The sequence below is a fragment of the Larimichthys crocea genome, chromosome VI (assembly GCF_000972845.2).
Source record: "Larimichthys crocea isolate SSNF chromosome VI, L_crocea_2.0, whole genome shotgun sequence".
NCBI lineage: Eukaryota > Metazoa > Chordata > Actinopteri > Sciaenidae > Larimichthys > Larimichthys crocea.
In genome coordinates, this window is record NC_040016.1 from 1,254,581 (window position 1) to 1,282,067 (window position 27,487).

General features: G+C 40.5%; 1 protein-coding gene, 2 long non-coding RNA genes and 1 other non-coding gene across 5 annotated transcripts; 2 read left to right on the plus strand and 2 right to left on the minus strand.

Moving 5' to 3' along the window:
• Nucleotides 1–329: 329 nt before the first annotated feature.
• On the minus strand, nt 330–20,706 carry LOC104937510 (vitamin D3 receptor B). Of its 2 annotated transcripts, none has more exons than XM_027279324.1 (10): nt 20,593–20,706; nt 19,652–19,725; nt 9,621–9,768; nt 8,525–8,655; nt 6,952–7,148; nt 6,081–6,180; nt 5,178–5,358; nt 2,661–2,812; nt 1,478–1,594; nt 330–869 (listed from the first exon to the last, which is right to left on the minus strand). In XM_027279324.1, exons 3-10 carry the CDS (start codon nt 9,764–9,766, stop codon nt 616–618), a joined length of 1,278 nt encoding a protein of 425 aa, XP_027135125.1. In that variant the 5' UTR covers nt 9,767–9,768; nt 19,652–19,725; nt 20,593–20,706; the 3' UTR covers nt 330–615. The 2 variants fall into 2 exon arrangements, with proteins under 2 accessions (XP_027135125.1, XP_010752086.1); XM_010753784.3 differs by lacking the exon at nt 20,593–20,706 and adding an exon at nt 19,998–20,581.
• LOC113745860 (uncharacterized) lies at nt 20,640–25,525 on the plus strand. The gene is made up of 3 exons (XR_003462462.1): nt 20,640–20,741; nt 25,271–25,362; nt 25,436–25,525. It is a non-coding gene; the product is annotated as an uncharacterized LOC113745860 (long non-coding RNA).
• On the minus strand, nt 21,838–25,535 carry LOC109142523 (uncharacterized). Its single transcript, XR_002042994.2, has 3 exons — nt 25,462–25,535; nt 23,642–23,726; nt 21,838–22,646 (listed from the first exon to the last, which is right to left on the minus strand). It is a non-coding gene; the product is annotated as an uncharacterized LOC109142523 (long non-coding RNA).
• Nucleotides 25,536–26,756: 1,221 nt separating this feature from the next.
• On the plus strand, nt 26,757–26,828 carry trnaq-uug (transfer RNA glutamine (anticodon UUG)). Its single transcript has one exon. It is a non-coding gene; the product is annotated as a tRNA-Gln (tRNA).
• Nucleotides 26,829–27,487: the final 659 nt, after the last annotated feature.

Here is a 27,487-nt window from a genome sequence, read left to right on the forward strand (position 1 = left end):
AAGCAGATGAAACAAAAACAAAAAAATAAAAAGGATTTTCTGACACATCAAAAAAATTCAAAGTAATGTGCAGGCACTGCTTTTGCACAGATAAAACTGAAATGTCAACCGTACTGTATCTAAATTGTTCCGTGTAAAAGTTACTGTTTCACATAGGTGATGTAAATATAAAACAACCCCAGTAAAACCAAGAGGTAGCTCAACTGAATGGCTAAATGAATAACGAGTATGTTATGTTGGTGTGTGCATGTCACGTACACACACACACAAAATGTCCAGGCATTTGAAGCAGCTGTTGGTTGATTTAAATACAGACAAAATACTGTATATAGGCAGAAGATGTATGTGTAGTTTAATTTGTTTTATATGAAGCTTTCTTCCTGTCTCTCTTAACATCTTCTTGCTCTCCATACAACCTCAGCCTTATGCCGAGATAAACTTCTTCAGACAAGACGCACATGAAACCACACACCCAACACATGCGCATACACAGTCACATACATACGTACACACAAAACACACACGCCACTTTCGGTCTGCACTCCACACCTCCATTTAGCTTTCTTTCCCTACATTTTTGTCTCAATCCACTACTTGAGGTTTCAGCGGCTGCCTCTAGGAGACCTCGCTGCCGAACACCTCCAACACCAGCGGGGTGAGCTGCATACTGTGCTCCGGCTGGAAGGAGAGTGAGCGGTACTGTTTGGAGTGCTCCTCGTTGAGGCTGCGCAGGTCGGCCAGCTTCTGGATCATCTTGGCGTAAAGCAGTCGTCCTCCTGGGTGGTGAAGCTGGATGTAGGCCTGCAGGGTCTCTGACAGTCGGTCTTGGAGGGCTTCGATCCTTGCGTGATCCTGCACACCTGGGCGGTCTGCCGGAGAGGAGAGTCTTAAGATATTTATGGTTGTTACACAAGCTAAATAGCAACGATTTAAATTAAGACACTAATGAAAAAGCTAAGGATTAGCCCAGAAAACAAAACTGTAAATCAACCATTAAACTGTATGATATACGTGCTTTTATTTTTACCATTCTGATCAGGTGGCTTGCTAATTTTAGATCAGAACGAGCACATCTCTGCATTGTTAATGAGGTACCTTATATACACAAAGGAATGCAAATATCCACTTAGTTACACATGCTTACTTGCATGCATAACTATACATGTGTAATATATGTGCTGTATCTTCACACACACCACACACACAAATGTGTTCAGCTAATGTGCACGGGAGGCATGAAACCCTTCAAGAAGCATAAAGTCACACCTCAATATGATTTTTGTCAAGTGACAACAATGATTCAAAAGTTTAAGGTGAATGAATAAATGTATGTATGTATGTATGTATGTATGTATGTATGTATGTATGTATAGTACCACTATGGAAAAAAAAAAAAGAAGCAAACGAGATCCCTCATGAACAATTCATGCTGCCCGTTCTATACATCCCCTGCTCCACACGCTCAGGCCTACAGTACCTGGAGAAAGCAGGCAGATGGCCATCAGCAGCACATGTTCCTCCTCTTGCAGGTTCAGCTTCTTCAATCCCACCTGGAACTTCACCAGTGGCTCCAACAGCTCCAAAGTGTGGCCCGCTATAGAGGACGCAACATATCATTACTGTCTGTGCAGCACACGGAACCAGCTCCGCATTATATCACAGAGGAAACGCCCCCTGGGGAACGTTACCATCCCTCTTACACATTAATATTTCATGTCGCCTGTTGGAATCATCTCTGGAGAGGACTTTTTTTTCCTTTCATGCTGGTTTGTTTTTTTCTAAGAATTAATGACTGAGAATTTCTTTAAATTAGAAAGATTGAATTCAGATCAGTGTGCACACAATTTACCAGAGGAGTATTTTTATGTAGTCTGTATCTTTTTCTTCATAAATAAGAAGCCATCAAAATTTAATTGATGATCATAACTGAACTTCAATGCTTTCTAAACACTAAAATTTCCATTTGTTAGCACCACAATCTTTTTTATATTAATACATTTTAATTAAATAAAAAAATACATTTAAATACATTTATCAATTTTATTTATTTTTTGGAAAAATGTTTTCAAGTATTAAAAGGTGTAAAAACTATTTTTAATTATGCACTAAACTGTCACTTCCTATGAAAATGTTCCTGAAGTGTGACTGTGAAATAAGAGGCAGAAGGGATCTGAAAGCTCACGTGGAAAAGAGTTTTTTCTTTCCGAAAACACATTTGTATTCCGGTCATGTTCATGTCAACTATTCAGTGATATTTTAAGAAGCACAACAGCGCTGCTTCTCCTGGTCCAGACAGTGGTTGTTTTGTGTGGTGAGAAGGTCAGGAGTGACATTCTTTGGTTGATCCTAGAGAGAGGGGTCTTGTTTGAAAGGCAAATGAAAGCCATGCCCACAGGGGCTTCTTGCAGATATGTAAGACTGGTTTTGCAGAAAAACGTGCTTTAGCATCCTATTCCTTTGGGTGTGTGTACGGGCCACTGCCAGTAACCGTATCTGTACTCCCACACTAATGATCCAGTTGCCTCCTGTACGCTAGGCTGCTTCCTTCAAGTGTTAATGTGTAACTTACGCTCGTCTTGTGAGCATTCATATACTTAGCCCTCAACACCAGCTTGTCTTTGCACCACTCAAACTGTACACGTGGCTGCGCTTCGACTGACCTTTGGTGACGTCACTGATCTGGTATTTAAAGTCGGGACCACCACAGCTCCAGGACATATCTTCCAGGTTGAAGCTCTGATTTGAGCGCAGCATGATCACTTCAATGGCACTGGACTTGAGCAGAGCAATCTGGTCCTCTGCAGTCAGCTCCCTGCAAGGGAAAAATATCGCCTTCTAAGTCAGTGAACCACTATAAATCTGATAGTTGTCAAATAATCCGGTGCTGCGGATTAAGGTTGTCATGATATCAGACTTTTGAACTTCGATATAATACTAGTATTGAAAAACGATACTTGATACTGCTTTCAGTACCACGGCAAAAAGAAAAATAAGCCATAGGCACACAAAATAAGATGATAATTTTTATTACACCTAGTCGTAACTGAACACATATTGAGGACTAGCTGTTTCCCACAGAATGACCGTGTAACTGGGGTGGGTTGTAACTTTTATTTAAGTACAATATTTTGAGTAGGTTATTTCTTATGTCAAAATTTTAAACTACTTATATCTGCTCTCTGAATGATACTGGCACCAACCAGGTGTGTTCAGTGTTGCCTCCGTGTTTCTGCCCCAGAGCTGTGTGATTGTCAGTAGACCACACATGAGGAAGAGAACGTGGTGGAGATAATTATTTTTAATAACCGGTACTTTAAAATACTACTGAAGGTATAAATGATGGAGAACATGACATTTTAAACACCTTGTATCAAAAAAGAAACAATACTATTGACAGTCAGCTAGTGTTGATCATGTTCAATCTGACAGGGAACTGATACAGCAACAGGTAAAGATAAATCCACTACCTGTCCATGTTGTCATTCATGTTTATGTGTGTTAGTATAATTAATTTCAAAGGAATTTGCTTATCACTGGTTTACTGTCTATGGTTAAAAGGTTACTCAAGTTTTCAGGGTTTATCAGATCCCAGCGGTGCAGAGAGAAAAAAACCATCCAAACAGGATTTTCTGTTTGCTTCCTCCTGCTGTGACGGGTCCCTGTGTATGGAAAACTCATTTGATAAACATAAGTCAAACTGAAGCCGTTTCAGACAGCACCACTGTTATAGCTAAATCCTGCAACTAGTAATGTTATGAAATGTCTTCAAATGTTTATAAAATGAAGCTACTGAACCAGCAGGAGACGTGCGCTGAAACCTGCACATCTTTAGGGGAGGTCTGGGGTGTTATTCAGGGCTTAGGCAGCAGATCATAAGTGGACAAACATTCCAATGGTAATCCGACCACGTCCATCACTCGCTGCCAGTGGGAACTTTCAGGAAATACAGGCCCCAGCTCGTTTTAGCCTTGACTTTGGGGTGACCCCCGAGACACTGAGCGTTCGTCTCTGTCAACACACTGAGAGACAAACACGCTGAAAGGCAACAATTGCCATGTGTGGAACGTGGGGAAGAAACAATAAAAAGGCCTTGGCCAGCCATCTTAACTTTACCTTTACTGTCACATAATGTGCTGGCTTGTGTCTTCCACAAATATACTATTCTTTCTATCGATTCTATACGATCCTTCTTATTCTTATATATTCTATTTTCAAGGTGAGGATATTTTAGTCTCTGTCATATCTCTTAAGTATCGACCTTGTGTCATTTCAAACTTGTAAACAAAAAAGCAGTAATTCTTGTAATAGGTCAATCACATGCTTGTAAAGAATGTGTGATCTGCAGATAGAAAACCTCAGGGTGTACCTGAAAGACAAACAAGTGATTGCTCAATACAAGGAGGAGTGTCTTCCTCTATGGTTAGTCAATCACCTGCTCAACACACTCAGAGGGCTGAACCTCACACAAACAACACGACTGTGGCAAATGTATAACCTCGTGTTCTAGTGAAGGAACAACACAACATAAATGATTTTCCACACAGTGTGAGCGTGTCAGCTATCTGTAATATCATGCACAGTCTCTTAGCAATCTACGGCCTTTAGACCACAGCCATCACTGTGGCACAATATCGATTAATCGGCAGGAAAACAAGTAGATGTACAAAGTCTTCGCCACACATTTGGGTAAAAAGTCACTCAGAGACATGTAAATAAAAATACACGAGGGGGACCTCTGAAAGTTCAGTCTGTACATTTTTGTTTAGGAAAATATTTGATTTTACCAGACTTGATCACTTACTGATATAATCAGGGCCTATTTTATGGAAAATCATTTAAATTGAAAGTACAGAGAAGCTCAGAAAACATGTATCCTCTCCTCCTCCTCAACAACAGGCAAGGATTTAATTGGCAACTCTTATCATTATTATAAAGCTAAATTTCTGCTAAAAAACATGTTTTCTTGCCAATTTATATTAGCCATTTTGAATTTGGCAAGATCCTGGTTTTTTTTTTGTGTGTTTTTTTTAGCAGTCTACAGGCCGAGGAGACAAATTCTCCAGATAAGGCATGTTTGTTTTCCAGCTAAGATCAGCTTTTAAAAACTATTGCAGAGTGACAGAGTCAAAGCTATGACAAACAGATAGAATGAGGCTCTCTACTGCACACATGCATACCTGAACCCAGGGATCATCTTGGCAAAGCCAATAACCTTCTGGATGCTATAGGAGACCAGGTCAGCCAGGTGGGGCAGCATGGAGAAGCTGGAGCCCTCCTCCTCACTGGAGTTAGGGCTGCTGCCCTGTTCTTGGTACATCATCAGCAGGTTGTTGAAGTTCATTTTGGTGTCTACCGACTCTGCAGTCAGCAAGATGAGGAAAGCAGAGCAGAGGGGGAAAAAGAAGGGAGAGAAAAATGGTCATACACAATGTCACACACATCTCTCTGTGAATAGACATACTCTTTGCTGAGAGAACTGAGAGAAATCATGAAACAGAGGGGGCTTGTTGATAGAAAGAATCATCTGAAAATGCACAAGCGTCAGGTCAGTAGGTGTGAGATGAAAGCTTGGAGTCATTTGTCTCCACTGAGTGTTGGCAGTAGGCCATGTGACTGTGTCCCTCAGTGTATTCACTCCATTAGTGATGGATGCTTTAATGAACTAATGTTTACTAGTAGGAGTCAGGTACCTCGGGAGGGGAATAGGTTATTCACAGAATATCCACTGCATTCTCGGTAAAGCAGCGTAACAGATTGTATAAGCCAACATGCAAACAGCTGAACTGGAAAAATGCCCAGTCTTAAGTAAAGTATTAACTCTTTTGATATTTTTCTCAAAATTATACATATCATTTTGTGAGTTGTAAAAACAAAACAAAGTTTCTTGTTTTTGTTTCTTTAATATGTCAGTTATAGTTGAAGCGAGGTGACACAGCCTTATTCTCCCCTGTTTCAATATAAGATTTGTTTGTACGTGATTTCTATGCAAGGATAACTGAGCAGGACAAACTGGTTTAATTGTAACCCCAGAGAGTTTTCATTTGATCTTAAGTGAAGCCTCCAGAGTGTGCATCTCTTACCTGGAGAGTGACTGAAGGAGTCAGAGGAGGCATCAGAGAGGGAGTGGAGAGATGCAGCTCTGCTGGCACTACGTGTCACTGGGCCCTCACGCACAGGAGGCTAGACAGGAGAAAAGGGCACATTTAAAAACATCAGTGGATTCTTAAATAAGTCTGGAACCAAAAATCAAAATTACAAGATATTGGCTTCTGAGGGCAATCTTGTAATATTTTACATTTATACAGTAAAAATGGGTCTTCTTTAACACACAGCCAACCAATTAGTGCTTATTATAAAAATTTATACTGGACTTAAGTATGGTTGTGTCTGTGTTCTGGGGAAATAGAAATATGTCACAGAGTGCACAACAACACAAAAAGTTAAAGGTCTGAAAGGGCTGAGGTGTTTGAGGGTAAATCCAACACAGACTGTCAGAGGAGAAATTAACCAGTATGTGTGAGATTTGCATCTAAAACAATACAAAACATGACTGTTGTTGACAGACAATATACTAAAGCTGAAGCAGAAACAAAACTTGATTTGAGTAACAATGAAATGCTGAGAGTATGCTGTTGCACTACTACTAATGCACTACAAACCTAAAGCAACAGTATGTAACTTTTCTACCTTGACATAACAGCTTTACTATTATTTTGATGCTGCACTGACTTGTAATGTTGAATGGTGCCTCTGTTATTTCCACTCTGAGGCCAGAACACCTGTTTGTAACTTTGAGCTCTATTCCACCAATCTTATCATCATCATAACAACATCAGTTGTATTCTTTTCAGTTTAAAGTCCAATGAAATCTGTGGGGGTTTTTTTATTAATAAAGACTAAACTGAAATAAATCTTGCTGCAAAACACTGATGTGATGTTGATGAGACAAACCCTGAAGCGGCAGAAATCAGAGTAGGAGTCGTCATATGTTTTGTGGTGCGCCTCCACCAGCGTGGCGATGACCTGACTCTGTTCATCAGTAAGCCGGGGCCGACGCGCCTCCCTCTCTGCTTCGCGCTGTGCCTCTTCATCCTTCCTCCGCTGAATCAAGTCCTTCTTCCTCTGAACTTCCTCATCTGTCAGAATGACTGAGGGTGTAACAAGACAAAGACGGAGAGTGTTAGAATTACACACACACACACACACACACAAAATTAACTTAAAAAAAGAAAAAAATCAGTGTGTTAAAACAGGGAAACAAACAGGGAACAAAAAAATCAGTGTGTTAAAACAGGGAAACAAACAGGGAACAATGAGTTTCAGATACAGATACCATCAAAATTTGTTGACGGTACGCCACTTTCAAGGCTTTTTAATGTACCTGCGTTTTACATTGTGATGACAGCTATGTCAGTGTAATGCTCGGTGGAAGGGGGGGGGGCTGTTATTCTCTAGAGGAAGAGAATGGGAGGGGACGGGTCCATATGGAGACCCCTGCTGCACTGAACAACTGAATGTATTGTCTTTGTTCTGTTCGCTCCTTGTTGTTCTAGCCACTGAATTAGCTCATAGAGACCGAAAGAGAGGGAGGGAGGGAGGGGGGGGGAGAGAGAGGGAGAGAGAGAGAGAGAGAGAGAGAGAGAGAGAGAGGGGGAGGAGACGAGACGAGAGAGAGAGAGAGAGAGAGAGAGAGAGAGAGAGTGAGAGAGTGCTGGGTCTCAACAACATGCTGCTGTTTTTGCACCAGCAATGCCACTGGCTGCTGTTCACATACAGTAAATCGCAGTGTCGGTGCCATGGTATTCCCAGAAAGAAGAGAGAGAACATTCAGCTTTAAGGCCTTTGCTTGGAAGACGCCTTTGGACAATATCCGGATATCAGGAGAAAACAAGGAAAAATGTACCTGCTATTTACAGACCATAAAAATAAACAAGACTGTGTGTAAATAAGAGGCTTCGCTAGATTGTACGTAACAGCAGGTGTTTAAACTTCAGATGGAGTATACTTGCTGTATACAATGTGCGGAGGCTCTGCTTTTTCAAACAGAACATGTAAACACTCTAATGGGGGCAAAGACCCTCAGATATTTGACCCCAGTCCAAGTGTTACATAATATATACAAGAGGGACAGTAGGCCCCTAAAAATGCAAACAGCAGTTGTGTAAATTTTACTATCCATCCAAAAAAACAAAGAAGTAAGAAAAGTAGATTTTAATTTAATTTATATACAGTAGGTTATATCATTAATTTTTATGACCTACTATATCATTTATTCGTATTTGTTTAAGTGGGAAGGTGGTCTTGGATGAGCCTATGGCATAAATCTGAGAAATATGGATACTCACAAAAACCTTTTTTATCCAACTGTCCTATCCTAGCAATTTATACTAATTAAGATAACCATTTATAATAAACTGGGATCCAAACCTAGAAAATCTAAACAACTCCACTATTTAAATACACAGAATAAATCACACAGTGTAAACATTGCCCTGAAGATATATGGATCACCTGTCATACTTACACTCTTTCATCATGCCAATGTCCACGCAGCGTTTGAGCCGGCATGCCTGGCAGTGGCGCCTGTTGTCCTTGGTGATGGTGCAACTGCCGTTAAAGGGACACGTGAAGGCGGCCTTGCGCTTCATGCTGCGCCTAAATAAATTGTATACATTTTACAGTCTGCTAAAATACACGGTTATGAAAGTTTATAAACACAAAAGATGTATGTGTCCGGACATGTATGCAACTATGTTGATAATGGAGCTCTGTGAAAAGAATGTGAATGTAACATATATAGTACTGTGGCCCTTTGAAAGTGTTTTGCACAAATAATCATGGTAGAACTGGATAAATATTTTTGCCCTTGAAACCCTGGGCTGAGTGAAACAGCATAAATATGGACGAGTGCCAAGGAATCCAGGGGTAACAGACAAGTCTTGCCAAATGGTGACGCAAAGCATAATGATTTAGTCAGTGATGGACATGTATGTATGAACAATTATACACAGATGTGAGCAAAAACATGCAGATGTGCATGCTTGGTGAAAGTTCAAACAGGGGCCAGCTGAGAGCCGAGGAAGGAGATTATCAAAACATCCGTCTTTTTCATCCTCTCCCTTTAAATATCAACACTGCTGAGAGGAACAGACGTAAACGGGAGGATACATCAAACACAGACACACACACACACACAAAATCATGACTTTAGTTTTGTCTTTAGTTAAATTGGAAACTCATGTGTTATCAATGAGCAGGCAACAGCAGAGACATTAACTATAGGCCTGAGCTCATTTGTATTCTCTACCTGCTGCTGTGCTCTGTGAACTCCAATGTTGTCAGTGGGTTTGTGTGTGTTCTTATGTAACTGTGGGTGGTAATTACTTTTAATGTGTGTGTGTGTGGGTGTCCTTTATATATGCTAGTTCAAACCTGTGTTTGTCCTCTAATGTGTACATGTGTGAATAACTCTGAACATGCATCCTGTGCATGATAGGAGCTATTGTTCTGGTACACAAGGCCTCCTTGGTGTGTTGTGTGTGTGTGTGTGTACACAACAAATATGGAAATTTGGGTCTGTTTTACAGTGGTTCTGTGACCTCAGAAATGCATTTGCGTACCTGAAAAAACCCTTGCAGCCCTCACAAGTCATGGCATTGAAGTGGAAGCCGGTGGCTTTGTCGCCGCACACGCCGCAGATCCGCGGCACGTTCCTATCAAACTCATCAGGGGCCTGAGTGGATGTACTCACAACCGTGGACTCCATCACTAAACAAAGAGAAGGGCAAAAGAAGAAAGAACAATGAGAGGGAGAAAAAAAGATGATATGAGTGTTCACTTTGCCACCAATCAGCATGAAACAAAAGAAAAAGAGAGAGAAAAAAAAACACACAAATCAGCCTGCCAACTCCCAACATGTGAAGTAAATTTAAGAATATTTTCTGTTCAGTGTTGCACTTCAAGATGTGACAACAAAATCATAGGCCATTTAAAAGTGACTCCATTATATTTAGTTTTTTTAGTGATAACACTTCAACTGTCATCGTTTTTTCCCTTTATATAAACTTGCCGTACAAACTCTACACCAAGTGAGGCACATGTCTTTCCACCTGTCTCCATACCAACCAAACAGTGTCCCTTCCTTCAGGGACAAATCCAAGCCCCTTTGGAGGTGAACTAAACTCCAGCGCTTTTGTCCGGAGGCAAGGAACAGGAGCCATATGAATCAAGTGGAAAAACCCTTGTTCAACTCCAAAATGCTGGATCTGGGTTACATTTGATTAAATAGCGCTCAGAGTATCTATTTCACTTAACAGCCTTGTGAGAGGGAGAAAAAAGAAAGGCATGTCACCGCAAGGCTAGCATCCTCATAAACAAACAATCACTGTCCTTTTCACAAAGCTCCTTTCTTATTCTTTTCTTTGCTTCCACTGCGGAGTGGAGATGATGGAGAGAGATGGAGGACAGGGGGAGTGGAGGGGAGGGTAGCTAAACCGATACAAACCTCAACAAGCTCACAAATCAACAGCCAACGAGGTAAGGGCCAAGCTGAATAATTTAAAACGTTTTGACAGATCACTCCATCACTCATGTCTAATTAAAAACAAAGTATTTTATTATGATTTCTGTTGTTTTTCTATTTAGATCAACAACAATAAATATGTACAGTGTGCCTTTAAACCAAAGTCTGTTTCGGACGAATTCGATTAGCAGGACATGTAGTCCTTAATAAAGAAAGGGTCAAAAGAAGAGAGGAAACAGAGGATCCAGTCATTGCCTTACTGCTGCAGACATCATGGACAGCAGCTTCTACTGTATGTTGACATCTTGTAATCAAAGCACCACGATGCTTCAACCAGAAACATCTGATATGACGACTGTTACAGTAGACTGATACAGCCAATATGCACAGCCAGCAACTGACAATAAATGTTTGTGGAGGGGCTTCAGGTGGAAATAATTCTGATATACAACAGGCCACAGAGAAACTTGTGATGCTATATGCATTCAGTGGTACATTTATATGTGCTGCCGTGCTGCATAGAGACAGCAGTGTTCCGTTTCGTTACAATAACCAACTAAGCTCCAGTAACGGAACGGGCAAGAGTGTGACTTAAACTTGTTTTCTCAAATTTTCCCAGTGCACATCTTTCTTTCCCTACCCACTTACACATGCCTTGCTGTGCAAAGGTAAAGCACATATGTTAATTCAAAAAGGTCCTTAGAATGACATACCAGGCTACAAAAGATGCACTTATCAATCATATTAAACAGATTTTGGGTCGCCGTGATGGTGTTACAAATGGGGTTTATCCATGGGCACATCAAGATAAGGCCTCCTGGCTATTTACTATATAACACTTGCCAGCCAGGTGATGCAACATGAATGGGCACAGCTCACACTCACACTCCCTGTGGCCTTAATAACGTGAGTAACCCTGCTGACCAGGAGTTCATATGAAAGCTTAAACTAGAGGTTTAAAATGATAAAAAATTATGTTTTGTTGCAATTTGGGTTTCAGATTTTCTGGGTAGCAGTGTCATGGTTCTTTAATAAGACTGTTTCCATGAAAAAATACAACTTCTATGTCACTTATTCAATGAAAGGACATGATAACCAATTCATCTATCCAACATGAGTTTTTAGAATCAGTTGGGACATTATGATCTTGCAGTGAAGGTGTCGAAACCTTTTTTTGCAACCTGTGCTCCCAATCTCATCGGGGATGTCTGTTAAAAATGATTTGTTTTGCAGCTTTGCCTTGTGAGAAGTTGTATGATCAGGCTGATAAATGAGACCTTCTGGTGTCCTGCTGACATTCAGAGAGGAGACAGGTTACCAGCAAACAGAGTACCCAACGGAGAAAGTGCTTTGTCTATGGCCTGTTAAAATATATAACTCAGTCCTTTTGGCAGGTTTTACATAATAGCAACGAAATCTTAATTGCTATAATATAATACAATGTTACACAACACTGACCAGTATAAATATCTCAGCCCTTTATAAACCATAAAATCTGTTCAACTGCATGTAGACAAACTAATCTCAGCAGGCATTCACACTCATCACTCACTGTGAACCAATAGGAAAAAACACCCATTTACCTTACTATATCACCAAGTGATCAGTGAAGCCGGTCCTCTGTGATTGCGTTCAGCCTTGACAGGCCATTACACTAAATGCACAGTAGTACTGAGAGAGTGCTAAATAATGCAGCAGGTTATTAGACAGGATCTGTACTCATTCCAGTCACAGGGACGCAAAGCCAGGGAGCAGGTTTTCAGCTTTAGGCTTCTACTCAATGTCTCATTCTTGAGTGATATACATATTGTGTGTATGGTGTTAGGCATCAATTAAATCTGTCATTGGAGTAATAACGCATGCCTTGTGTGTTACACTCACATAAAGCCTAAACACAAAACAGTGTGACAGCTGGCTAATATTTGATAAGAAGCATCTAAAACGAGTGTGTGCATGCTGACTGTCATTATTTCACCAATTACACAATCACTGCCATGTGTTTTGAATTGTGCATTGCAGCAGGAGGGACATTATGCTTTTGCCAGTGACCGTATTAGTTTAACATCTTGTGGTCCAGAACCTTTTGGAGCTAACAACTGTTGATTGACTCCAACGTATTGGAACTAAAACTTTCTCAGGTGGTAAACAGATTTGTTGCTCCTTGCAAACAGGAGCAACATATTTTTGGCAAAAATGTGATGTCAAGAACACACTGCGCATGCAGGGAGACTTTGAGAAATGAACTATACTGCAGGAGCTTGAGACTTTTCCATAGGTGTTTTACTATTTCTGGTCATCAGATTTACTTGTACTATATTTTCTTCAGCAAACCAAACTTTTCAACCACCATCTAATAGTTTTTTTTATATTATTAGGATGTGTTTTCTCGATTAGCTCAGTTGGTAGAGCATCCGCCCCATAGCGGCTCAGGGTTCAAATCCAATTTGTGGCCCTTTGTCTTCAGCTGTCTCTATCCAAAAAAAAAAAAAAGCTAAAATATTTAGCAATCATACTAAGATTTTTATTTTAAATGATCTACTGAAATATGGGAGCAATAAAAGAAATGCATTTCACAACTTTATAAAAGCATGAGAAATCCTAAATACTGATAGCTTTATTTTTAAAAAGATCCTGTATAATGGCTTTAATGGCTCATTTATTTTCTGCAGGTTGACAAACCAGTATGTCGTAATTTATTATTATTAATTACTATTAATTTATATATTCACAATGCAAAACGCACTGGTTTTACTGGTAACAAGGTTAGAGATTTGGGACGGGAATTTCTTCTAATGTTATTCCTGTTTAAGTTATATGGCCAACTTTCTGATTACTCAATAAAAGAGTGGGCTCTTTAATAAGGAAACAAACCTAAACTTAATTGCTTATCATTTCAGTGTGATTATGCACTATAAATCATTGTATATAAATTCATACAGGGATATCAAATATTTAATTCTGCCTCCAATTTCTGAATCTGACTACTTCTATCCTTTTTGGCCTTCATTACAGATTTATTACTATTACGTGTACATACATCTTTTATTGAGAATCCATGTATGTGTTACATCCATTTAAAAAAAAACCTTTAAGCGATGGTACAGAGATTCTGTACATGTTTTCATGTTATGATGTACTGTATGTACTGCACTGACAGCAAACCTGTGACATCAAATTAAACAATTTCAACAATTATATAAATTTAACGAGGCACCTTTGGAGTTGCTATGAATTGTGACATGCAGTATCTGTGTCAAAAAGTTATTAAAAAAATAGCGAAGGACAACGAACAATTGTAGTCAGTGAATGACCGTGGAAGTTGCACGTAACCCATGTGCAGTGGAGAGTTACTTGAGGTAATTAAGGTTGCTCACCTCAGCCACATGACTAGTATGAGTAGGAATAAGCTTACTCCAGCTGAAGGAGACAAATATCTTGAACATGAACAACTTCTATCTGAGCTGGGCGGCTGCCCCACAAAAATAACATTGTTTACAATGAATGTCTGTTTCGCAGAAGTGCATATGTTACACGGTAGGCATGTTTTTACTCTCTGCTGTGTGTCTGTTACACCTCACTAAACAAATGAGTTCTCATCCATTGAACTAATCCACTGAATGGCCTTTTGCTGTTTGCAGCCAGAGAGAGGAAATGCCCGCCCACAGGGCCGAGCAGTGACAGTAGTGGAGGAGGAGAGAGGGATGGATGAGAGAAGCAGGCCGGGGAGGAGTTGGGTAGAGGGGACGCTGGAGAGATGGAGTAAAAACAGACAGAGATATATACATAGATACAGCCAGTAGGGGAGGGGTGACCTCTTTGTCATAGTGACTTTCTGTGTCACAAAGCATAACCGCCTGACTGTTGTGGGTATGAGAGAGAAATGGTGATGAGGAGCGGACACAGAGACAAGCAATCAACACAAGCAGCCTGTGATTTAGAGTTTTGTGATTTAAAAAGATGGCTAAAAATACACAGTCAGAAGCCACTTCAATTACTGACTAAATATAAACAAATGTCTCAACCGCGACAGCTTCTCATCCTGGGTATCAGGGGAAAAAGCAAATTGCTATTCATGTCGGAATCACATTTTTAGTATGATTTATTTCTACTAGCATTTCTTCATTTCCATTTTTAAAAAAGGAGGCTGATTTTAGTGTAACGTGTCCTTTGTGTGTGTGTGTGTGTGTGTGTGTGTGTGTGCACACACTTAACTGTTGACTTAATCCAACATAATCTGTTGGGTGTAAACTATATTGTACCCATGAGAAAGACTGATATTTATTCTTAATAATACAAGTCTCTATTATCCTTAAAAACTTTTATGTATTTTATTGTTTAAAGTATTGACAATGTGGCAATTATTTACAGATAAAAGTTAACATAAGAATTGACCACATAGTGTAAATAAGCACCTTTTGCTCTGTAGCTGAATAACCCATACATAAGAATTGATCGATGGAGAAATCAAGTGACAAAGGAAGGAAAAGCGAAGTGTGCTGAAAGCCTGGAGTTCAGGAGTCTTGAGTGACACAGCAGCAGTAGCCGATGAGCAAGAGATGAGGCCTGCTGTAATTATGCACAGTACCGCAAACTGACTCTAGCTTGTCATTTTAACTGGGTGGTGAAAGCTGCAAAATAAAGACATTACCCCAGTTTCAGTGGTGTAGCTGAAGGAGAGGCTAGGGAGTTTCCTCTTCTTTTTACCCAACAAACTAGCGGAGGGAGAACAAGTGCTATTTAGCATGCAGTGGAGCGGTGACTCATCTTTTCCTCCTTTGATTTATTCACATCATGGCTGAAATGACACGCATGTGTCTCATAATCCAGGGATGTTAACGTTAGAACTGGTCTCAGGTTGGATTTTAAGATGTGACGCTGTCTGCAGAAGCCTTAATGCTCAACAGTTGATAGGTCATCAATTTTAAAGATAAATCGTCTGGTACTTTTGGTGGTCTGGACTGACTTAAGATCAACATGTCAGAAAAAAACACTCGTCTTGTCATATAACATCATCTGAGCATAACCTACACTGCAAAAAACAACAACCAAAAAACAGTGTTGAAATATTCATTAATGAACTCCTGTGAAATTTAAATTTAACTCTGGGGGAATTGAATGAAAATCCAAACACAACAAGTTTTACATAATATACTGAAAATGACGTACTGCGTCACATTTAATGTAAATTGTTTGCACCATCTGCACTGCAATGTCCCAACTGGATACCTCAAATTTGCACCTTTTAATTAGTTGACATTAGATGTCAATCAATGCGAATCAAAGTCTCAACTACAGATGGTGTGAACCTGAGAAACATAGAGTACAGACTTGTGTGAACACTTCATGCTGATGATGTTGAGTTAGATCCTTACATAGTAACATAGTAAGTCGTGAATTTGTGCATTACTGCTGCAGTTACTGTATCTATAGTGAACTTGAACTGCTGTGAAATATTCCTGTAGAAATACGTGCCAAGGTGGGCCATGGCAAGAGTCCAGTAGCACTCATAAGGTAGCTTATTTCTTTCTGTTCTACTCGCTATTTCATTTCCAGCTGCACCACTGTGTAACTATGCGATTACCAAACAGGAAAGTGGACATTGGTTTTCCTTGTCAGGTGCTCTGTTACTTACACAAATGACATAAGGGAAACCTCAGCTGTGAGAAAGCTGCGAAAAAGGTTTGGACACGAGCCCAGATGTTAAATTAACTTTCATCAAAGTCAATATCAAAGTGATTATAAAACTCACCCTCCACCAACGCCCACTGCCTAACAAACCTTATTAAGTGATACCATTAGTGCCTGGGCATTGATATTAAACATGATTGAGGACAAGGCAAGATATAACAAAGCGGGTAAAGAGGAGGATCCAGACAGCATTTCAAGGAGGGATCATTTTAACTGCACACAGACGTGCAGAAGAGAGAGGGGAAAGCGGGAAATAAAAAACCTCTGGCATCACGTCCCAAGAATGTCAGCAATGAGCTTACAGACCACATCCCAACACATAAGAGTCAGAGTCGGAATCACATCCAGACCTATAACAGCATTGGAAGAAAGAGAGGGATTGCTGTGGAACGCCTGAGTGGGAGAAGGAGGCCCTCTGACAGTCCAATGAGCATCCTCTGTATCAATCACATGATGCAATCCCACAAATGGTTCTGAAATTGTTCCATGCTGCCAAAAGTTTCTCTTAAAGAGGGAAAAAAAAAGAGCGACAGAGTGGGAGAAAGATTTAAAGGAGGAAAGAGAGAGAAAAAAGACAGGGAGAAGTTGTGGAGAGGGCTGGAGAGAGAAGGGAGAAAACATAAGGCGATGTGTTTTACTGCATACCTCGGGTTGGGTCACTACGAGTACAGAAGAGACATAAAACAAATCAGATCTGGAATGACCCCGGCTGCAGAGCGAGCTGGGTCTACAGTGAAAATACATGGGCTTGTGATTCACATATAGAAATACATCTTATTACAATGATCGCAGAAAAGAGAGTGGAAAGGGAAAATTAAAAAAGGAGGAGGAAGGTGGGGCTGAAAAAAACAAGTACCATTAAAAAGAAAACATGATCTGGGATTTGTGACTGAGGAAGTTTAATTCAAATCTGGTTGGTGTTTAGAAATTTCCTTAGGAAAAAAAAAACAATACATGCAGCGAAAAGATAGAGGAAAAAGAACAATGAACAAAAAGAGACAATGTGGACCTTACAACAACAAAGTAGACAAACTGAGTCTGTAATGCGGCTAAACAACTGGCTGAGCAGACTAGTCCAGTCCTGTCCCTTCGCTTCCCTCTCCCTCGCTCTCTCATTCTGCCTCCCGCAGCCTCCATAGGTCTATCTCATGCTCTTTTCCTACGATCACAGGGAGCATGTTACAGCAGCAGTAATAGCACATGACAAGGTGACCTGTGCCCCACACAAGATGGGCTAAACTGGGGGTGGAAGGGGTGGGGGGTCCCATGTCCCGTGTCCAACCCTATGGTCTCTATACCCCCCCGCCAACCACCCACCCACCCCCCTGCCCAGGCCCCAGTGCTGGCCTGCAAGGGGAGAGAGAGGCAGTGACGGCAGCCTGCCCCCTTATGCTGGGCCCCTTGCTGGACTCTGGAGAGGGGAAAGAGACGAGGCAGGGAGAGGCCCACTCAAACACACACCAAAAGTCCTGTTTATGTCTTTGCTGAATTTGACAGAGAATGCACATTCTCAAGCACACAGAGTCGCGCACGCAGAAAGCCAACTGGACAGAACCAGACAGACAACAGACATGTGGGTGAGGTGGGTGCAAAGGCACATAGCCCACAAGTCAAAGTTATATAACCTCCATAAAATTCTGTCTCTTTTTCAGGAAATATTTTTCAGGAAATATTTTATATAAAAGTTGACTATTGAAAGATGAAAAATATATAGAATTATAGTTAAATTTAATCTGTAAAACTGGAATTCATAAAAAAAAAAAAATCTAGATATACATCTACTGTCCTAAATATCAAGCTATGACATTATTTCAGCTTGATTTGCGTTCCACATACAACAAATATTACCTGTGTGATGTGTTTGGCCTAGAAACTATGAACCACGGGAGGTAATTGAGGACCCAAAGACATTAGGGGGAAGTTAACACTTCATTAGTCTCAAAGGCAACTGAACATATGTGGCAAACAGCATGCATGCACCGAGTACATACAAGTGGGTCTATACAGTTAAGTACAGCGGCCTCTTTCTTTCTATAGGGTTACATGTGAGAGGAAGAGACCAATTACTGTAGTCACGGAAGGGGGGAGGGGTGGGGTATTTCACTGTACAGGAGATCTAATGGACTGTACCATTACCACAGCACGCACTTCCATGAACAACCTGCTACAGTTACAGTCAATAAAGACACAAACAATGCCCATTTCGCAGCTTCTTGTCGCAGGTCAGCGCTCAGTCCTACTGAGGAATGAATTGAGAATGTATTCAAAAGTTGAAACATGCTTGGTCCATTTAAATAATACAGGTTCTATTGTAAATTTCCACATTTCAAAAATTCAGAACATATGTGACCGTTGATCTCATGTCCGCCAAGTTGTTGAGACGAGAAACCGCATTCATTTTTTCCCCTAAAAAAACGGGCTGATAAAAACAACATCCTAAGAGCTATTTGTTCAAGCGTCAAACTGTTTCATAAACAGAAATCAATAGGTGTGAGAATTACACTAGGCTCACTGGGAAAATAGGAAGGAACATACATCGAACCCCTTATTGTTAGATAAATTTTAGTTTTTCTTTTTAAATTATGAGCAGCACAGAGAGAAGAAGAGCTGAAGGCTGTTTGAATATCAGACTCAAGAAAGACAAGACGCTCATAGTAATTAATGACATCATTATGAGCCAGTGGCTCAGTTCTGCGCGCTGAGTGATCAAGGTGTAAAAATATACTTGTACAAATATTAATAATTCTACCTAGCAATTGTGTGTGTTTCAACGCTCGGACAGATTGGCAGATTTTAACTGTGTAGGTTAGATGACAAGAGGGCTGAATTCTGCATTCAGGAGGTGAGATCACTGCAACTATTTCATAATGTGTTTATCAACACAATAGAAACAAATGTTGATACCACACTGTGTTATTAAAAAGCGACTAAATATCAAGCTCATATTTATAATTTATGGGAGGAATTGTCACTGTAACTGTATATTCTAATGTTGTCATGTGATCAGAGAAACACACAATAACCAAAGGACTGTACTGACTGTAAATTCAGCCCTACAGATTCATTACACGCCCCATAAAGTCAGGCCTAAGTCCTTTGGTTTAAGCATTATCACTGATTTAGGTCACGTTAAGTTAGTGATAAGTACTGATAGTTCCCCATTCACAAAGTGTGCAGGTATAAGAGCCTTATCAATTGCAATATTTCTAATAAGAATGCATTATTATTTAGCTTGTGCTAAAATTGTTTATTTACACACGTTTGACAAAAGTTAATGTATTTCAATAAACATCATGAGACTACAATAACCACATGAAATCTGTGCAACTTCAAAGCAACATGAGTTGGGGCTTAATTACATGTGAATAGACAATTACAGACAGCAGACTACTACATACATAATGTGAGTATAAGTTAAAAAGAAAAAGAAAAATGTCTCACCTGAGGTGTTAGCATGCCCTTGTACAATAGGAAAGACTCGAAACCTTTCTTCAGTTTATCCCAAGTTGTTAATCCTGTTCAATACAAAAGCAAAATGGCATGTCGCAAGTCACTGAGTGGGCCTATACTGACCTGCAGTTGCTCTGTTTATGTAACACTGAATTATTTTTCCAACAGCAAACACTCATGATGATCAAACAGGCAGCAAGGCAATGCACGTTACGTAGAGAAACAACAGACTGAAAGTATGCTGAGCCTGTTTTGTTGTGTTGGTCTTGAGCAACAGAAAAACACAGTAACTCAAGTCGAGACTTTAGCATTCCTCCCGTGCATGCGACTTTCATACCTCAGCTCAACTTTTCCCCATCAAGACCGAGTTGCTTTTTAATCCCCCCTTTTTTTTTCCTCAGTCGCCGTTTCTCGTCGTCTTCATGCCCGTACAAAGTGTGTCCCCTCCATGTTGACTGGGTGGGTTAGGTTTGAGGAGAAGAGAAAGAGAGAGCGAGAGAGAGAGAGAGAGAGGACCGCGTTGTACTAAACTCAGAAATGTGAGCAGACTTGCGGGATAAAACGTCAAACTCGTACGCCCTTCCAGACGTTGGCTCACACCGCGGCGCTGGTAGTAGCTAACGTTAGCGTGGCTAGCTGCTGCGTTAACCCTAAAACGCGGCTCCAAGTTCGGCAGTTAACCGTTTTGCGACCGTGGCCAACGGGCGTCCAACGGGGAAAAAAAAAACCGTTTGAGGCTCTCCTTGGTGTCAATGACGGAAAAACATACGCGCTAACATGAAGAAAACTCAATCACGCTAGTCCGACGAGAAATACCCCTCCTTCTTCAGGACCCAAATAACGCTAGATGGCCATTACTTTTTGTTATGCACCGCCCCCTCTTCAGGACCTCTACGGGAAAGAGGGATTTCCCCCCCAGCCCCTTCGCTAACCAATCACATGTGGGCTCGGCGTGTCTCCCGCGCTCTGATTGGTGACATTTTGGCCCAGCCTGCTCCTGTTTGGTCGGTTCCGGTGCCCGTACGGCGGAGATCCGCCCCCTCAAACAGGGGTGTGTCGTGACGTCAGAGGTAACGAAGAGGTAAACAACTTTGACCGCGTGAGGTTTAAAGCAACATCGTTTTGCCACTGATCTCTGAATCAACGGGCACGCGGTGCAGGGACTGCCGCGCTAACATTTAGAGACGGTGTGGTGAAGTGGAAACCGTCCTGTCGAGGTCGTGTTTATCTCTTGCACCGAAGTCTCTTTGTTGTGCAGCTACAGGCTTTGAGCTCTACATCTGAAACGTAAATAAGCCATTTAAGACCATCGCCATCGATTTCACACATCCTAAATAATAACACGAGCCCCGTCTGCGCGTAAATCTTTAATTTTACGCATTTTGCTCCAGTTTTTCTTTGACACTCTGCAAATGTGTGCAGTGAGGCGTGTGTATCAGAGGGGTGTGTCTACTCTGCAGTACAGTGGTAGGCTGGGAAGCAATTCCGCTGCATGGCGATCTTGCCATACATTTGCAATGCATGAGAGATGGCCGAGTATGCTAAAAATAGACGATTAAACAACTCCACTACACGACCACACTGGGTAAATATTGCTGATATTTCTGCACTTGACCAAGAAAAAAACAAACACTTATTTAGTCTATTTAAATTATATTTGTTCATTCACAGTTGTGTGCACATAGGAACTCTGGTATGTGGTGATGTTTAATGATGATGACGATGATCGTGTGTGTGTGTGTAGGTGTGTATGTGTGGGGCCAGCGGAGGGGGTGCTGGGTGAAGGTCAGGGGTGTGTCTATAATGTAAACACAGTAAAGGCGACAGATACGAATGGGAGAGGGAAAGAGAGGAGGGCCCCATCCGGTGCCGTATATCCTCTTCGAACTGGTCTTTCTTTACTTCTGCTGCAGTCTGAAAACAAGAGATGAAAGTGTACAGATTGTGGAGTGAAATGATTGATATTAAAAAGCCACTTTCTGGGCATTACACAGTATTTTCTGACGTTTTACAAGACCTAGATACACGTTTTTTTAAACAAAAATAAATAAATAAATAAATAGATTTTACAAAAACATTTTACTCTTTAAAATACAACAAATCTATTGTCTATACTATCTCCTATCTGATCTGTTTGTTCTATCTGGAAATTATATAGAAAGGTGGTGAAAAGAAATAGATGAAAACAGGAAACAGCAATGCGCCCAGCAGTGCTTAAACAGATAATGAGCCATTGCCAAACAGATTATAGCAATAACCAAAAGGATGTAAGATGAAACCAAAGTTTATTGCGCTCACCCCTCTCACAATTTACAAAATGTATGAACAAGCTCTTCTGTTTATCAAATGTGTATCAGGTTTTTTGCACTCTCACAAGCCCTCCATTCATCCCCTGCATTAATCTAACAGTCAGCACAGTGCTAGAGCTAGTCTGTTGTACACTGCTTGTCAGCTTTCTAAATCTCCTGCCAGCACTGCCTTGCCTCCATGACAAGTATTTTCACAACAAACATTCCCTAAATATTCCAGCCCCATCCACATCAGACTCTAATACATTTTGTACCCATTGTGTGGTTAAAGAGTACAGACTACTCAACAATTAGGGCCACACCATGAAACCCAAGCATGCATGTGCAAAGTTCAATGTCAGCTACTAGTTATGTCCGGTTTTGTATTCAGGCTTAACCTCAGAATCAGCATATCCTGAGCCCTCTAGCTCCTTAGACATGTGTCATGAGCTTATTAACTGTTGATTCATGTGCAGTAACTAGTAGTAAAGTGTGTGGGTGTTAGGTTTATGCTCATAGAGAGTTGATCCTTGTCCTGTGGCTTGGATGGTCTCCAAGTCTGGCACCAGCGGTGGATCAAGTCGTTCAGCTAATGGGGATTTATTTGGCTTCACAACACCCATGTCAGACATGTATCCTGGTCCAGCCATTTTGTGTCCTCAGACGCTCCGGCCCTTCACAGTGAGCTGGCTTGCTGTCTGGAAACCAGGAGAGTGGAAATCATAAATCAGAAACACTTGACCCACTAAAACTATGGGAATTAGTATTCGTGGCAGTGTTGCAGAGACATAAATATCTCACATAGTAACAGAGCACATACTGGCACATGCCTTAAGGACGGACATATTTGACTTTAGGCTGTTTTATGGTGCAAAAGACCAGTGTAGCTGAACACACATATTAGTATGCAGATCCAAGCAGTGATGTGGCTGCAGATTTAGAGGAGATGCATTTATGGTTATGGGGAACATTGGTCCATTATGGTGCATTATGATGTTGTCATTCTGGCCACAACACGATGAACTGGAACATTAAAGATAATAATTTGCTGAAGTGACGTATTGTGCGGAGTGAAGTCTAACAGACATAAAACATGTCATGCTGGTGAAATCGGATTGTTCATTGAACAAAACTATAATGCTGAACATATTATAGCACATATTATAATAAGATTTTACAAGGCTTTATCTTGGTTTTAATATTAGACACACCCACACCAAGCTTCATCAAGTACTGGCACATCTGATAAGTTAAGAAACATAGCAGTAAACAACTTAATATCTCCAATAAATAAATGAAAACATGATCAAACATTATGTGTCTTAAATATTTCTGGACTTTGTCACTGACAAAGTTACAGAGCCACTAAAGGTGCGTCACATTGACCTCCCTACAAAACAAGCTGAACTGTTCACGGTATCAAAATCACGGTATGTCTGTGAGCACTCACTGTGTCCAAAGGTACGGTAAGCAGAGCCCTCAGGTGCACCAACCCATTTAAAGCACCTGAGAGCATCTCTGCAGAGCTTCTCAGAGCATGTGCTGATCAGCTGTCAGATGTCCTACTGGATAGACTCAATCTTTCCCTGCTTTAGTTTATAATGTTTCAGTGCAATATAGCATGCATTTATGTTATGCCTATGAAACCCACGATATCCTGCCTGAGGGACTACCACCCTGTTCCACTTGTCACCTGTCATCATGGGATTCCTCAGGCTGCCAGTCAAAACCCACAAAGACTCACTTCCCCCAGGCAATCGAGACAGTCTGCAGCTTGCCTAAAAAAAATAGAATAGAAGTGTGTGCATGTGAGAACCCAGCACAACATTTGATATACCTCTTCTCATCCTCAGGGACCACTTCTGAGCACCTCCATGTGCTAAAACCTGGACTTAGTGACAAGCAGACCACTGGTGGTGAAGATTTGCACTTCCATTTCACTCATTGTCGGCACTCAGGGCCATGCTAGTACTCCCTGATCACACATAACTGTGTGGCATATCACAGGCCTGCTTTCATCCATTTGAAAATGACACCACAGCCATTGTCACTCAGTCACTTTTATGAAGGAACAAAGAAAATCTGATTATTCTTTGGCTGATTTCTGAACATCCACTTGAACAGTAGGATATATAGACACACAGTAAGAAATAATAGGTTTCTTATATAAATAAATATAAATTCTTTTAGTTTTAGTTTAAAATATGTTAGGCATATAGAGCAGATTTCTACTTGTCAACAGAGGTTTAAGAATCTTCAGATGATCTCAGTGCATCTAAACCCATTGTTAAATTTATTGTTCTCAGATGCATCACTGTGTGATGGACAAGCTGCACCACCCCTGGACTGTAAAGCTGTGGAGCAGGTGATGTAAACAGCAGTTTCTCACAGGCAATAAATGCCCAACCCTCTAGGACATTTACCATAGGAGGCATTTGAAGGAGGCCTACAGAATCATCCAAGACCACACTCATCCTAAGCCACAAACTATGCAGTCTTCTACCCTCTGGAAAACATTACCAAAGTATTTTTTCCAGAGCCAACAGGTTCGGGACAGCGTCGTCCTCAATGCCGCCAGACCGTTAAATTTCTAACCAAATATCTTGCTCATATCCTGCTTTTACTGCACCCATTGTACTGTTTTGTACCATTTGTAATGTGTTTCTCTTTTTGGGTGAATGCACTGTTTGAGACAGTTCACTTTGTAATGCAGTTTTCGTCCATTACCTTGTACTGGTCTCAGTGTAAGGTACTACTTTATTTTATTTTATTTAGGTATATAATATGCAGTTGGATTAATTATAGTTTAATGCAGGATTTAAAACTAGTGGAGTTTAGTGTTGATTAAAATGTAGTGGAGTAAAACTTTTAAGCTTCACTCAATTTAAATATTCAAGAAGGTACCTTAAAAATGTACTGAAGTAAAAACTTGAGTAAATGAATTTAATATTCACCCTTGATGTAAGATAATAAACAATCAATAAACCAATCTGTTAAGTAGTGAGGTGTATCATAACATAGTTTTCTCCTTAAAGCATTAATAATAAAATGATGCAAATATTTTTTGTTAACAAATCTGTTTAACAAACGGATAGTATGTGAGAGGCCTTAATAGTCTAACAATTGTGTAAGACACATACATACAGAGGTTATTTTATGTGTGACTTATTGTGGTTTAGTATTAGTACTGTGTGAGCTCATGGGCTTTTACTCAAACAAACATATCTACAAGATTTGTACTGAACATTGTTTGAATTCCTTTGTCTTCTTCAAATATTTACTTAAGAGACCAAAGGTTATTTTTCTTTTTATAATTCCTCAGAAGATAGCCAAGAGGGGGAGGAAGCTGTTCCTGGACTCCTACAGTTCTTAGACTTCATAAAGTACAAAAATAACAGGACTTATTGAAAACAGGTATTACAGTTACTATGAGTCAGTTCTCAAATTTAGAGATGCTGTGAGACTGACTATGATCTTTCATTCACAGACAGAAAAAAATCTGAAACCTCATACCGTGGTCGTTCTGTTTTCGTCCAGAGGCTCACCGGGAGCTGCAATACGGAGATCCGACTACACCAGAAGACGACCATGGTCTATTTTAGTCCCTCTAGTTCCCTCTTCTGGGAGGATGAGGGACAACACGGCCCCCGACAAGCCTACTATTACTATACTATACTATCACACGTGGGTCCCTTGGCTGTTAACACCACCACAGTGCTTCTCACAGTATTGCACTTTTCATTGTGACACAGCAGAAGCCAGGCGTGAACTCCTTGAGTGTCTGCCAATAAAACTAACAATGCAAACCGGGTGAGCTAGTTCCGAACAATTACACCACTAAATATGCAACAACTATGCAAAAACAGCCTGGCTAAAAAAAAAAACAACAACAAAAAACACTTCAATAACTGGTAAATTATTAGGCGTAAAGCACAAACCACCAAAGGGGTGTTGTGATATGACAGTATTGATATAATGTTAATAATGCACATGATGATTAAATGGTTTCTTTCGTTTCGTTTTCGTTTCTCCTGTGTGGTTCATGTTCAGACTTTCTCTCCACCTACAGTACAATAATTTGACCGACATTTAAGCAAAAAATAAATAAATAAATAAAATGAATTTATTTTACACAATAATTGGAGTCATGTATTGTCTTCTTAATAATCAGATGTACTTCACTTATCATTTTAAGACACTCTTAATGTTTGTGCAATCAGTTCAAACAAGTAAAAGGGTTATGGTTCAGCCTTGAATTAAATGTTGCTTCTACGAAAAGTAATCTGTAATCTGTAATCTGTAACAACTATTGCTATTTCTATTACTACCACAGTGTGTAGTCTGAACTTTTATTTTGAAATGAAAGCTTTTATTTTGAGAAACCGAACTCTGCTAACCAGTAGCTACTTAGCTAGCTAGCCGGCAGACCTTTACTGAAAGTAACTGACGTGACTCTCAACCCTTCAGTAATGTGTTTGACGACACACATCGACAGGCTCGGTTACCGTCAAACGTAGACGACTGTCTGCCCCTGTAGGTGAATGCGTTTGTTAATAACAGGCTACCTGTGATTTCACACTGCGACGCTGCTGCCTCTCACCACACAGCGAGTTAGCAAGGTTAGCTTCAGTCAGCTAAGTAGCAGTGTCGAACACGGGACACTGACTCTCTGATTAAGAGTTTAACTTCTTTGATAGTGTATCGCTTGGAGTTACATATAGTCAGGGAGTATCTATAAAAGTATTGAATTATCTCTAGGAGTATGACTCTATGACAAATACGGTTCTATGGCCACCGTAAGCGGAGTTGGTCCCATGGTGTAATGGTTAGCACTCTGGACTTTGAATCCAGCGATCCGAGTTCAAATCTCGGTGGGACCTCATCCTTTTGACCTGTAACTTTTTAAGTATGAAGTCTGCGGTGGTTATGTGGGTGACTGAGGAACTCGATGTATTCTCTAATAAAGTATGAAAAGAAGTAGGAATCACGGTGAGCTAGAAGGAAAGATGCTACTAAGCCAGCGAGCTATTTCCGTGCTGCCATGAAATCACACATCTGTCATGTGATGGGAGGCTGATGTAAAAATAAAAAACAGGCATAGTGGCTACATACCAAAGCTGGCAGTGTTATGGCAAGGCTGGCAAGTCACCTTGATGAAGAAAATGTTATTATGATCTTGCAGTTACAGGAAAAGGCCAGTGGCCAGTGTGAAACGGATATTGGAGTATAGAGGGCAGGAAATTATTTTATGAGAGTTACTGGACTAATTCAACATTAGACATTAAAGAAGGCTAAACCAAGGAGGCAATAATGCAACACTGAAGGATGGCAACTATCAGAAGCAGAGTTTATGAATGACTGTGCCATGAATTGTGCTCTTTCAAAGTGATAGGTAAGTGCAAGAGAACGTGGAAAATCATACACGTGTTGCACTTAATTTAATATTTACCTTTACCTTCTCTTAGCAAGTAACAACCAAGCCAAATATATGATTAGGGCTGCAAATAAGAGCTAAAATATCTAAAAATACAATGATGAA